The sequence below is a fragment of the Ptychodera flava genome, chromosome 9 (assembly GCF_041260155.1).
Source record: "Ptychodera flava strain L36383 chromosome 9, AS_Pfla_20210202, whole genome shotgun sequence".
Classification (NCBI taxonomy): Eukaryota; Metazoa; Hemichordata; class Enteropneusta; family Ptychoderidae; genus Ptychodera; species Ptychodera flava.
The window spans coordinates 21488455-21501334 of record NC_091936.1 but is presented as its reverse complement, the minus strand read 5'-3'; the positions used below and the strand labels follow the sequence as shown (position 1 = coordinate 21501334).

At 38.1% G+C, this 12880-nt stretch overlaps 2 protein-coding genes and 1 long non-coding RNA gene across 3 annotated transcripts; all 3 read left to right on the top strand.

The window, feature by feature from the left end:
• Window positions 1–2701: 2701 nt before the first annotated feature.
• LOC139141219 (enolase-phosphatase E1-like) lies at window positions 2702–6289 on the top strand. The gene is made up of 3 exons (XM_070710844.1): window positions 2702–3606; window positions 4079–4225; window positions 4491–6289. Exons 1-3 carry the CDS (start codon window positions 2964–2966, stop codon window positions 6287–6289), a joined length of 2589 nt encoding a protein of 862 aa, XP_070566945.1. The 5' UTR covers window positions 2702–2963.
• Window positions 6290–7708: 1419 nt separating this feature from the next.
• Window positions 7709–8888, top strand: LOC139139626 (uncharacterized). Its single transcript, XR_011553844.1, has 3 exons — window positions 7709–7753; window positions 8468–8546; window positions 8822–8888. It is a non-coding gene; the product is annotated as an uncharacterized lncRNA (long non-coding RNA).
• Window positions 8889–9298: 410 nt separating this feature from the next.
• On the top strand, window positions 9299–10952 carry LOC139141218 (opioid growth factor receptor-like protein 1). The gene is made up of 2 exons (XM_070710842.1): window positions 9299–9396; window positions 10727–10952. Exons 1-2 carry the CDS (start codon window positions 9299–9301, stop codon window positions 10950–10952), a joined length of 324 nt encoding a protein of 107 aa, XP_070566943.1.
• The last annotated feature ends 1928 nt before the right edge of the window (window positions 10953–12880 follow it).

Here is a 12880-nt window from a genome sequence, read left to right as displayed (position 1 = left end):
ACACTAACCAGATGTTTAATAGACTCTCATGGCCCGTCGATGGTTGTCTGGACCCCAGTCTCCGTAAAGAAATAGGGTCAAGGCTACGCGATGGCAACACAATAACCTATTTTGTCCTAAGCTGCATTACTGGTGTCTATCTGTGGCCTCATATTGCATATAGGACTTTGATCACCTCATTTGCTATCTTAGCCCTCTAGGGGCATGCTGCATGCATAGCAGAAGTTAAGAACTGTGTAGCAAACAATGGGCTGTGAGAGAGTCAGCAAAGTACATGTCAAATGTCCCTAAAAGGTTGGTGCGAAACCCCAATTTCAAAAATTTACAATGGCTTTTCAGTGATTTTTTTAATTGTTTGATTTTTTCTAAAACTGAATTTTCCATGTTTATATTAGAACAAGTTTGTTCCATTTTTTATAAGGCAGCATTTGGTTATCGTGGCTAAAGAGTTTGGTGAAAAAAATCGGGGAGGGGTTATCAGTTATATGCTATTTCAAAACTGCAAAGTGAGCGTCATGCTTTCTTCAAATAGGATAGGAGAGGCAATCTCTTAATTTTCAAAAAAATGTCAACATTTTCATGAAGGTGATGCTTCACATGTTGTCTGAAGTCTGTACATAATGGTTTGAATACATTACATTTATTTCGGTCGTATTCATATCCTGGCAAGTCTAGGAAGGCTTGTCTTGCCATAGCTTCTTCCAGAAGAATGGAAATGATAGGTTCCTGGCATGCTTTGGCTGAAGTTAGGTGTATCCAATGCACAGGTGTATGCTTAATCTGAAATAAAGATCTAGTAGTTGTTGAGAAGTTTAATTTGTCCCATTGTACAGTTAAAATAGAGGTGTGTAGTTGTTCGAAACGATGCACAAAACTTAATTTGGGTAAACAGGGTAATGTAAATAAAAAACATTCTCGTCCACTTTGTTTTTCAATTATTGGTTTAAAAATATTGCGATGACATCAATAGGAAATTTATAATGTGCGTGTTTTTGCATCGCAGCTCTCTTTGAATAAATATTAAATTGCATGCTGAGATATCAGGCGGTATCATGGTTAGTCATAGCCACAGTATCTCTTTCCTAATATGCATGTCAGCCTGTTTTACTGGCCATTTTCATGACTCCTACTTGAACTGAAGGATCTTCTACAGTGTAATGTCAGATAACTTATAAAATGCATATTAATGAACTTCATAAACTTTGTTTTTATCTCAAAAATGGCAACACAAAATTTGATGAAGTGTACCAGAGTTGTCGATCACAGTAAGGGGATTCCATATTGAATTAGCAGTTTCTCGTCACCTAGTCACCTAGTCACCAATTGAAAATTCATGAAAGTTCAAGCCCGGGGAAATAATGTCAGAGAAAAGTATCAAATTACACAGAACTAAAACATACACTGAAACCCAGGAACACTTTCAATTTAAGCTTACATCTGGTTGGTTGTTGCATATATGTTGACCCAGTCACAGTTTGTCATTGTTCTTCCAATTAGTGCGATACCATGTAACCAAATTTACCAACTGAAATGTACTGTACATGTGTCTGTCCTGCATTTTTTATATCGATTATCAAATTCAGGTCTTGACTTCAGTAAAACCGTCAAGAAAAATAATGTATGTCAGAAATCAACATGCAGCTACTTTGATGAAAAGACACGGGTCTATCCACCCCCTCGGTTATAATAACTGAATGCTCCCCCGGCTTTAATTTCAGCGCTGTGGTTTTGGCAATTTTAATTCAATACTATGTTTATCATAAAAGTGAAAGAACTAAATTGCCAGTGGCACAATTTGTTGTTAAAGCTTGCCATCTATTTTTGCTAGGCTGCAGTATGATTGTCAGGAAAATACTTCCGTGTAAAGTCCAGATGAGGTCACTCAGGCAATGTTGATATGCGCATGTCAACTTCTATTTTCAGTGGAGGACTGGGGAGTAATGTTCTATCTGCTATTCCAGTCTTTGTTTGGAACCTCACAGTATACGTTACGTACAAGTGATTTCAACAAGGACAGTTCAGGTAAATTTTCCAGTTGATATGGCCTTTATGTACTTCACGTCAAAGGTTTGAGATTTAAATTCAGCTGGCCCAAAATAATACTGTCGTAATGAATATCGTAATAGAGGAAGTCAAAAAGCCAGTTGTCCAATTATTCATGCTGTGGGTCAAGGTGTGACATACTCTCAACTAAATATGTTTTGACGATTGAAGCCGCAGGTCTCACATGTACACAAAAGACATGTAAACACCTGCTATAATATGCAGTTTGAGTATTTCAGTCGTAAATTACCAGGAACACACAAACTCACCTACCAGTCAAGGGTGTGGAGACAATATACAACAGTAAAACATGGTTAAAATTGATAATATGTTCGACATTTCTCAGGCTAACCTTTTGAAGTTGGTTTGCAAAGGAAATTGTGTGAGGTAGCACATGATGTGGGTATAATAAGACCATCGTGGGATCTTGGTGTGTCAGTTTTACTTCAGGGACCGATCGGTACCAGGAAACAAGAATAATATCAATACATTCAAAACGAAAACTGTAAAATGCATAGATATATGCATGATACTTTGTAAGTGTTAACATGACCACAATTGATATGTTTTTAATACTTTCAGTAAACTCCTTTGGTCCAACATAGTCACGACTTCATTGGAAGCAGCAGTAGATTGGCATTAATGACGAGCTGCTGATGCTGTGTGCACTTTGTATGGAACATCTCTAGTCAACCGAAACACCGCCCTGTTGTCACGCATGTTATGAACTTTGTCTCCCAGAAAGGGGCAAAACAAACAATAGTCCGCTGGTATGTCCAACATGTAAGAGGACTTGGTCTTTGCCCTTTGGAGGAGAACGTATAGAATTCGGTTTGTAAATTACCTTGAGGGCGTTATTCGTCATCCCGACAGAAGTGACGGGGCTGTTACGTTTGTGAATTGTGTGCAAATACCAAAACATGTCAACCCAACACTTTCAAGATATTGAACCAGGGTTCTGTGATTCTCATCCCAGTGATAGACTAGAATTTTTCTGTGACACTTGCCAGGTCCCAACGTGTTATAAATGTACAGTTGTTGAACATGCTACAACAGGTCATACAATTATATCACTGGGGTTGGCACTGGAGAAGTATATGCCAGAAATGAAAGCTCACTCTGAGAAAATCGCTCAGAAAGTTAGCAATTTAAAGCTAAGAAAGAACAGAATGAATGACATTCGAAAAGACTTGGATGCAAACAGGTCAACTGCAGACTTCAAAATAAAAACATTGCGTTCAAAGTTAATTGATGCCATTGAGAATCAAGTAAAGAGACTGCACAGTGAAGTTGATGATATCTACAATCAAAAGTGTAAACAAATAAACGCCAAGGTGGAGCTCTTGCAAGATGAAATCGTCAGTACAGAAAGCATCCACTCGGATCTAAATCATCTCTTGGCCTTCGGAGCAGCTTTGGACATCCTAAGGGCACTAAAACAGATGAAAGATGAACAGGAGCACCATGATGATCTGACCGATGTACTTTGTGGTGACGTTGACAGTGATCTGGGTTTTACAGAAAATCCTGACTGTTCAAAGATGAACATCGGTGTTGTCAAAGGTAATAGTCGAGACAATTCACATTATTTATTTTTAGGTCGATTCATGGGGCAACCTATTTTGAGTTGTATTAGATTGAAATACTATGTCACGGTATTGTTACGATGAAAATGTGCAGAATCATTTTTTACGTTGTCTTAAAAGCAAAATTTACGTACGCACTTCTCTGGAATCATGCGTTGCAATTTTGGCAGAGCATCATCGTAAACCACTGGCCGAGCTCTCTACACCATGCCATTGCTTGATACGGTCCTTTACTATGATATTTTCACGTTTAGTTAACGCCCCACAACAAGCCCATCCCTCGATGATTTTAGGATAGCAACCCTTCAGATTACACTGTGCCACACGTCGTATGTCCTCACCACGTTACAATGATTACAAAGTTTCCCATTTTCCTGTGTGATTTGATGTGCATTCAAGCTGCAGTTCCCTCGTATTTGTGTATTTCATGGTGAACTTGTCCATTTTAGGTAGAAATAAACCAGAAGAGCAGGTCAAGCTACTAAACAGCAATAAAGCAGACAATTCTCAAACTGACATCGTTGCAACAGCAACAACATTAAATTTAAAGCCTGGACAGTTTCACACAGACTACGAATTAGATACTTCATCATCAGGTGAGTGAAGATGATTTGATTTCTCAGAATTTAGCTCCCGTACTGAATAGATATCAGAAAGGTTGTCTATAGCCACGTGTTAACCTTTCTCTGTTTCTCTTACATTGTGGTCAAAAGATTATCATTTTTGGTTTACACTGAGTCCCCATGGTAACCTCTTTCAAGTTTTTGTACCGGGTAGAAATTTTATTTTAGTTGAAAAAGCATTTATCTATAATGTTATGCATGACCAAGTTCATTGATGTTTGTATATTTTGTTGTCAAGGTCTCTGTCCACGTGGAAGGGAAAATGCATTTGCAGAAAGGGATGTAGCTATGCCTACCCGGCGCGTTGTAGAAGAACGTGCAAAAGATAGCCGAGCGGAAGTTAAACGGCAGACTAAACCAAGTGAAGGTGGAAGGGACGACGACGTTCACAGAAGAGAAAATGATCATTTCGATGACGACAGGAAAGATTTGGACAAGTCAGAAGAGTCAGCTGAAGACAAAGTAACTAAAACTGATGACGAGCTTGCCAATGACAACAAAGTGACAATTGATCAACTTGAACCGAAGGAGACTGACAGAATAAATGAGCCAAAGGAAATTGTCATCACGAGGGATGCAACCATAGGAAAGGAAAACGTATCTGATACATGGGGTCGACAGAGAGAGGTTGATGAAGGCCAAGAAAATGGAAATGAAGGGAAACCACTTGTAGTGAATGACAAGAACAATGACGCAGTAGATGTACCAGATCACAATGTTTCAACTGAAACAGCCATGGAGACAGAAAGGGAAACAAACACAACAGAAAGAGATGACAGCACCATCACAGATGACAGCAAACCAGAGAAACATGACGACGTGGAAAACAAAGTCACAAACGAACAGATATTTAAACAGAAAGAAAAGAGTGAAGCAGAGAAACTAAGTAAGGTGGGTGAAGACCATGATGACCCTGAAGATACATCACCTGGTAGAGACATGGATAAAATAGGTGAGACACAGGGTAAAGATGACAGCATGATGCCAAGTGACAGCCAGCCAGAGAAACCCAATGACGTAGAAAGTGAAATCGGGGGTATCACAACTGAAAATAGTAGTGCACACATCGGAGACGAAGATCTTCAACTTAAGAATGCACAGAACGGCGAGAATCAAGACACCAGCAGAAGCCCAGCGGAAGATGAACTTGGAGGATCGATCTGTAGTAATGACAGCAACCTAGAAAAACAAGATGATGTGGAAAACAAAGCCAGAGACGAACATGCCTTTGAAGAGAAAGAAAAGAGTGATGCAGAGAAACTACTTAAGGTGGGTGAAGACCATGATGACCCTGAAGATACATCACCTAGTAGAGACATGGATAAAATAGGTGAGACACAGGGTAAAGATGACAGCACGATGCCAAGTGACAGCCAGCGAGAGAAACCCAATGATGTGGAAGGTGGAATAGAGGGCATCACAACTGACAATAGTGGTGCACACATCGGAGAGGAATGTCTACAAGTGACGAGTGCACAGAAAAGAGAGGATCGAGGCACCAGCAGAAGCCGACCTGAAGATGACCTGCCTGTCGGTAGTAAAGTGGACATAGATGCGGAAAGTGAGCAAGTGGACGAGGGAACTGATATCTGTTTTAAAGCTGATGATAGAGAAGAACAAGGTGATAAAAGAGACAAGAAGGATAAATCTGAACAGCCATATGGAAATGATACTGAAAACGTCAAATACAGCTCAAAAGCGACTGATGAAACAAGGGGCGTGGGATCTGAAAATGATAAAACTTACCATCGCAATAAGTCATACAATGAACACATTGACCCATTTGGGCAACAACACTGCGATAACAAACACAGCTGTCACCAGAGCACTGATGTTACAGCAACGGCACCAAATATTCAGCATGGAAATTTTTACAAACAGGGTCAGGAATCAGATGCTTTGTCTACATCTGGAACAGATAGTTATGACTCAACAAAGGATGCTTCTTCTTCTGGTACCAATGTCTGGAAACGATTGTGGCGTGAGGCTAAGGTTAGGGATGATAATATTGGTGTTATATTTTCAAGAGAGTTGTAACCGACATAAAACATTCCCATTCTTATCATGGGTTGTTGCTTGAAACATGTAAAAGGATGATGCCTGCAGTCCCCAGTACAGCTGTAAATAAGTCATTTAAAATTTGTAACTGAGTTAAGTTTAGCAGCATAGCAGTAAACATATGTTCTATTTAATGTTCTCCAATGTTGAACGGTGAAATTTGCAACAAGTATACATATGACATTGCTATTGTGTCACAAAGGAATTGAACCACCATTGAAAGAAGCTACTCTTCCCTCAACTAATACATGCAAAACATTTATAGAAATGGAAAACAAGCAAACACTCACACAGGTTTCACAAAGTAGTTAAAAACTTACTTTTTTGTTTAAGAAATTATCCGAATTTTCACCATCTATAGGGTAGGTATTGATATGTTAAACTTCGGTGATACATCAGTTTTGAGGAGATTGGACAAATTTAAACATTTTGCTTCCGCGTTAAAATGCTTTCATCCTAGCTACACCGCACTTTAGTTCCACTTTAGTCATAAAACGGTAAACTCTTAATGCAGACATTTTAGTACAAAGAGAATGGTCAGGTTGCCCAAACACCTTGTATTTCTTGCACTGATCATGCATATGTAAAACGTTTACTTGGCGTCTATATGTTAGAATGCATCCTTAGAAATTCGGTTATTTAAATTTTATCTATAAACTGCGTTCGTACATGAATCATCAAGTTCTCACATCTCTAAAATCTAAGTAAGTACAACACATTGACATAAATTGTGTGTGACAAATCAATAAATGTACAAAAGTCATGTCTGCTGAGAATTTACTGTGCCACATTTTATAGAATTGTGGTTGCACACCAGTTAAAACTTTGGCTTTTATAGAGAAAACTGAAACCGTTTTCTAAGAAACTTCCCCGAAACGAAATGTTAAAAGTAAAATCGAAAATTAATGAATGAGAATGTCTGTAATTCACTAAATCGTTTCTCCTGTATGAAAGAACTATGAAAGAAGCATTCATTGTTCCTTTCATTTTCACTCTCGGTAACTTTAATGGTCTTCAAAAGGGGACAGAACAAGGCTCAGCGGAGAATTGAGTACTTAGGATGCTAGACATTACACAAGTGGCTATCCAGTAAAAATCTTTTTGTAGCACTTAGCGTTTAGAATCTGCAAAGCTATTAGTCATTCCTGTAACAGCAAGTATTAAGATTTAGCCGTCGACACTATTGACATGCTGAATAAATCTGCTGATTTAATTCAGTTTGTTTCAGCATTTATCTTTCATAGCAGTGTCAGGATTACACAAATATAGATGATATACACTTTGACAATAGTTTGCTATATCTGTCATTCAATGTAATGTACAACCGTGGTAGGTTCAAGAATTTTGGCATTTTTTCACTGTTTTCTTGTGTTTTTATTTTGTCATTACAGGGCAAGATGAACCTATTGTTTTACAAGAATGAACTCAAGTCTGAGCCACAAGGTCTGTTCGTTTCCCATTACAGTACGACGCTTGAGACATTCATGATTTCAGAACATGCATAATTAAAACATTCACATCTCACACAGCCAGAGTACATCTACATATGTAGCTTAATTACCAATGAGCAAAGTATAATATGCAAATCAAAACTTGCAAGTATTAGTCTAAAGTTGCAAGTCACAGATAATCAGGAACTAAATTTTACCCGAAAGATTAAAAGATTGTTGAGCAGAGAATGCAATGAAGTAGGAGATCCATCGCTCGCTGTAATCCCTTACTAAAGGAACGATAACTGTAGCTGTTAACGATTTACATACTAATGGCAATCGTAGTTTCCCCAAGGCATGTTGTTATAAACAGTAATCTGTTTGTTAATTCAGCCCATAGAATGCTTGGTTATTGTTGACGGGCGTATTTTCGTCCAGACTGCAATACAAATGTCAACAATAACATTGCACTCTATTATGCTTAAATGCTGCGTTGACAAGTCGAACAGTAGGGTTTCAACAAGCCATGGAAGTAGACCAAGACATTGCAGTTGACATACAAGTCCACAAATATTGAAGAACATCATCGAAAGCTAGAACATCTGTACTGTTAAAGGGAGGTGTAGATGTGCCTTTACACGATCGATATCCCTGTCTAAGAATACGTAAAAAATTATTTAACTGATCTCGTACCCATTAAAAGCCAAGCCTTGTTACTTCATTGCAGGAGATTATATAGATAATATTCATAAACACTGGTGGGGTGACTACGATAAGTTAGAGCGGCACCATGGTTATATTCAGTGGTAAGTTCAACTAAAATTGCCTCGTTGTTGTCTTCAAAATGTTAGATTAAACCAATTGCAATTCACTTTTTGAAACAGGGCAAGAGAAATTAAGCAACATAACTTCTTCAATTGTAATCTGCAAGTACCTTGCAGTTTCAGTTTGCCTTGGACTTGGTCCTCGTGTGGAAACTCAATCACTATAATAAAACACGGTTCATTCCAGCAATAGCTGCTCTTATATGTTAACTGCGATATCATGAAAAAACTAGTTTTGCATCCATTGTTTCCTTTAGGATTTTCCCTATTAGTGAGAAGGGTATGAACTATGACGCACAAGAATTACAACACGATGAAGCCAAGGTGAGCAATAATTGGCGAGCATCTCAGAGATTTCATTCAGACTGAAGATGCACGTGCATGTAGTTGGGTAGCCTTACAGCAACTCTGCACTTTCAATACCATTCAGTTCCTCGCTCACCTAGCACTGATTTTAACATGGTCTAATTTACAATTTACTGCCAAACACCTGTATTGTTAATTGAGGTGGTAAATGACCAATATATGTAGTATAAGTGTACGAAAAAGTAAAGAACCCCAAGTTTACATGAAATACGGTGTGTCACTGCAACACAGTAGACTGGCAAAAATGCATTGATCTGCCGCAAAATCCCCTTGGTCTTTAGTGGTTTGATGCTCCGTATCATCTCTTATCGATACAGAAAATCAAAAGTGATAAGAAAACGTTGGCCAGGGTTCTCAAGTCTTATAAAATGATGCTGGGTTTCTATGGAATGAAGTTAGTCGACAAAGAAAAGGGAACCATTCAAAGAGCTGCGAACTGGATAGAAAGATACAGCCATCTTAACAGGTAAGTCGAAAAGATTAAATGTTATAAAGCTGACAAGTTATTCAATCAAAATCTCAAATATAACACTTTCACAGACATACATGCAATGCATTCACCACGTAAAATAGCACTACAATGAAAGCCCCAATAGCTGCGAATTTTATGCATTATTTTCATTATTTTATTTCCAAAGTATAGTTGGTTCGTGTAAATGTGCTAACTGAAGGCAGTGTATTGAAATATCACCGCTCGCTACTTTGGACCATGCCATACACGTTTTAACAGATTAAATAATAACTGAGTGCCGCACTCATAAAATGGCAACCGTCGGAAAAGTACAAAAAACACACATTATTTCCTGCACATACACATCGTGATCATACCAAAACCAAGCTTGATGCCATTTATTTGAATGCAAAACACACAGTGGCCAACATTTTTTTGTTGTAATCTTTATTTTCTCTGTCACATGATTAGTTTTTGAAAATGGCGGGAAATCTAAAATGATGTTAAAACGTTTGAATTTACATGCCACTTTCGACACCTATGATAGTGTTATACACTTTTTCAGTATTAAATGGGTCTTATTCGAAGAAAACTCTTATTACACATTCGCAGCTATTTGGGCTCTAATCAAATAACATTTTCGAACCAACAAGTTGAAAATTTATATATCATTTATAAATGTTTTTTGTCGTTCCGGTGTGTCCATATATTTTGGAAAGGAGTAAGCTTTTTGTAAAATCTGTACAATTTAAAGGCTTGCAACGCGAGTGATCTTGATGAAGAACCACTATATTTTACAGAAGTGGTCTTGCTATTCAAACATTTACAAGAGTAGTAGAGCAGTGAACACCAGGGCAGTGCAGTCATTGGACTAAGTTGACTTAACCGCTGCATTTACCGTTATATACTGGCCCTGGAATCACTAATCTGGTCATCCCAATAACGTGGAAATAGCATCATTCAGCATTTTGAAAACATTGTAGAAAGGTCCTTTATTAAGCGTTTTCACTCTTAACTTCTGCATATTTTTATGTATCTGTTTATTTTTTATTAAGACATTTATGGCCTGAATTAAAGATTAATAAAAAAATAAATAGGTCCACAGTCAGTAATGAAAACCATGAGTTTTAATTTTTCACTAAGTTTTACAGGTCTTTTTCGTATCTAGCCTCTAATTCTTGTCTAACAAGAGTGACAGTTAACGTTGTATTTTATTTGTATAATTGAAAACGTTGCACACCTTCGAACTGAATCAGCTCATTGCACAGTTAGAGTAGCAAACAGTTTCGTCCTAAAAGTATGCGATGTCAGTATTCAATGACATTTCGTGCATCGATTTTTACAGGTCGAAGCACAACTACTTGAGAATAACAAGAATGTTGAAGTCACTTGGGGAACTGGGCTACGAGCATTTGAAGACACCATTTGTAGAATTTATTTTGACTGAAGCTCTGGAAAATGGAGAACTTAGAAACTGTCTCGACAGCTGTGTGCAGTACTGGTTGCACACAATCGAGACGTCTGAAGACAGACAACGACTAACAAAGTATTTTGACAGTCACTATGAATAACTTAAAAAGTATGTCGTATGCCAAAATCTAAGTATAGCATATCACCTCTTACCAGATGATAACAAAAACCTCATTGTATAAAGCTATTTTTCAGGTCTTTTCGTACCTAGTTTTTTATTCTTATTTAAGAAGGGTTACAGTTAACGTTGTATTTTATTAACATGAAATGAAGAAGTGTTTTTGCTACAAATGTGTCTGAATAGAACAAATGATTAATAAAAATATTGTAGTGAGTTGAACTTTGACATTAGCCATTCGTATAGAAAACAACACGAAAACTTCACAGACAGAACATCTTCGACAGTCTGTAGAAGGCCCAGACAGCAGCCTGTGTTTATGATATCTCATCATCAGTGAACTTGATTCCATAAAATATTTTGTTATTAGTCTCATCACTGGACTCTCTACTCGTTTTACTCTATATAGCTTGAGCTCCCTTCACGCTTTACAAGACTGGCAGAGCCGAAAGGAACCTTGAGCGTGATCCAGATGAAGTATCAAATGAATTTGTTGATAGCAATCATAATTTATGATATCGATGCAATTTTTCTTTTGCTATACATAACTAACTTACCTTTGCGTTGCTTGCCATGGCAGTGAAACTGAAGGCGACGATAAAGTTGACGCCCAGAGTCCCTTGACGGCGACGCATCAATCTACTTGGCCCTGCATGTGGTGTCAAAGTGCTTGCTTAGAGCACGCACGCCACCATCGCTATATGTGGTACCTTAGGCTGCTTACTTCATGTCACATGTCAGGAAGAAGTCCAGGGTTACAAAGTGAACGAAGATTAGAGTGTCTAGATTCGATATAGTCACGCTGTCAACACGCTGTCCAAGGCGCTCTTCGCTCGTTCTTGTGTTTTTCTCTTCGTTTTGGTTTTTTGTTCCCTAATTGCCGGTATTTTGATGTGTTCCTGCTTGGGAAGTGTTTTTCGGTTATTTTTGAGTGCTCTCTGTCTAATATTGACGTTTCTGACAGCTTTTGGTAGCACCTCTGTCGTATGACTCAATAGCGACGTGTCAGCACGTGTAAGCTGCCATTTTGTTACTGCACAGCGTCGTGGACTCGAGAAGACCTAAGAAAACTGAAGTCAAGTCTTCGTAAGTTACTTGCAGTGACTATTTTTGATATTCATCGAATTTCCACTCGTCATCTCATCTAATGTCACAAGACATTTACGATTTATCAGAAGCACTAAACACCGAAAAATCATTTTTCCCCGTTCCGTGTACAATCATTTCAAGACGATTCATCTACTGTCACCTGTGCTCGTTCACTTTCTTATTGGAACCGTCTGAAAGTCATGATACGTATTGTTTGTGACTCGTGTGATATTGACATTACTGAGAAGACAAGAATATTCAACTGTTTGTACTGCGTGGACTTTTATCTGTGTGAAAACTGCTTTTACAAGACCATCGTTTCTTCGAATGACCCGGATTGCGGATATGGCAGTCAACTAGTGACGACCACAAAAGATGGACACTGCGGTCCTGATCATTGTTTCCGCATTATTGAAGTAATCATATTTTGTCCTGTTACGAAGAAACCAATTGAGTACTGAAGATATCTCTTCGAACATTGTACACTTTAGGCTACTGTTTTTGTCTATAATGGCGAAAACAGTTTCTGGACCGATTTTTGTTTGTTCCTTTCCTTGGTAATTTATTTTAGAATTGTACGTTGCCACTTTTTTAATTTGTCGTCTCAACCTAACATTTACCGAGAGCTACAAAATGACTTCGCTCAGTTTGTGGTGCATTCGCATGATACTTTTCATACGAACTGTCTGGACTTGATAATGTCACCTGCTGTTATCAACAATAGGCAAACTCATCATTACGATGCACACTGTAAAGTAACACATTTAGAATTCTAATACACGTACTGCTACTCGCTGGTGATATTGAAATCAACCAGGTCCT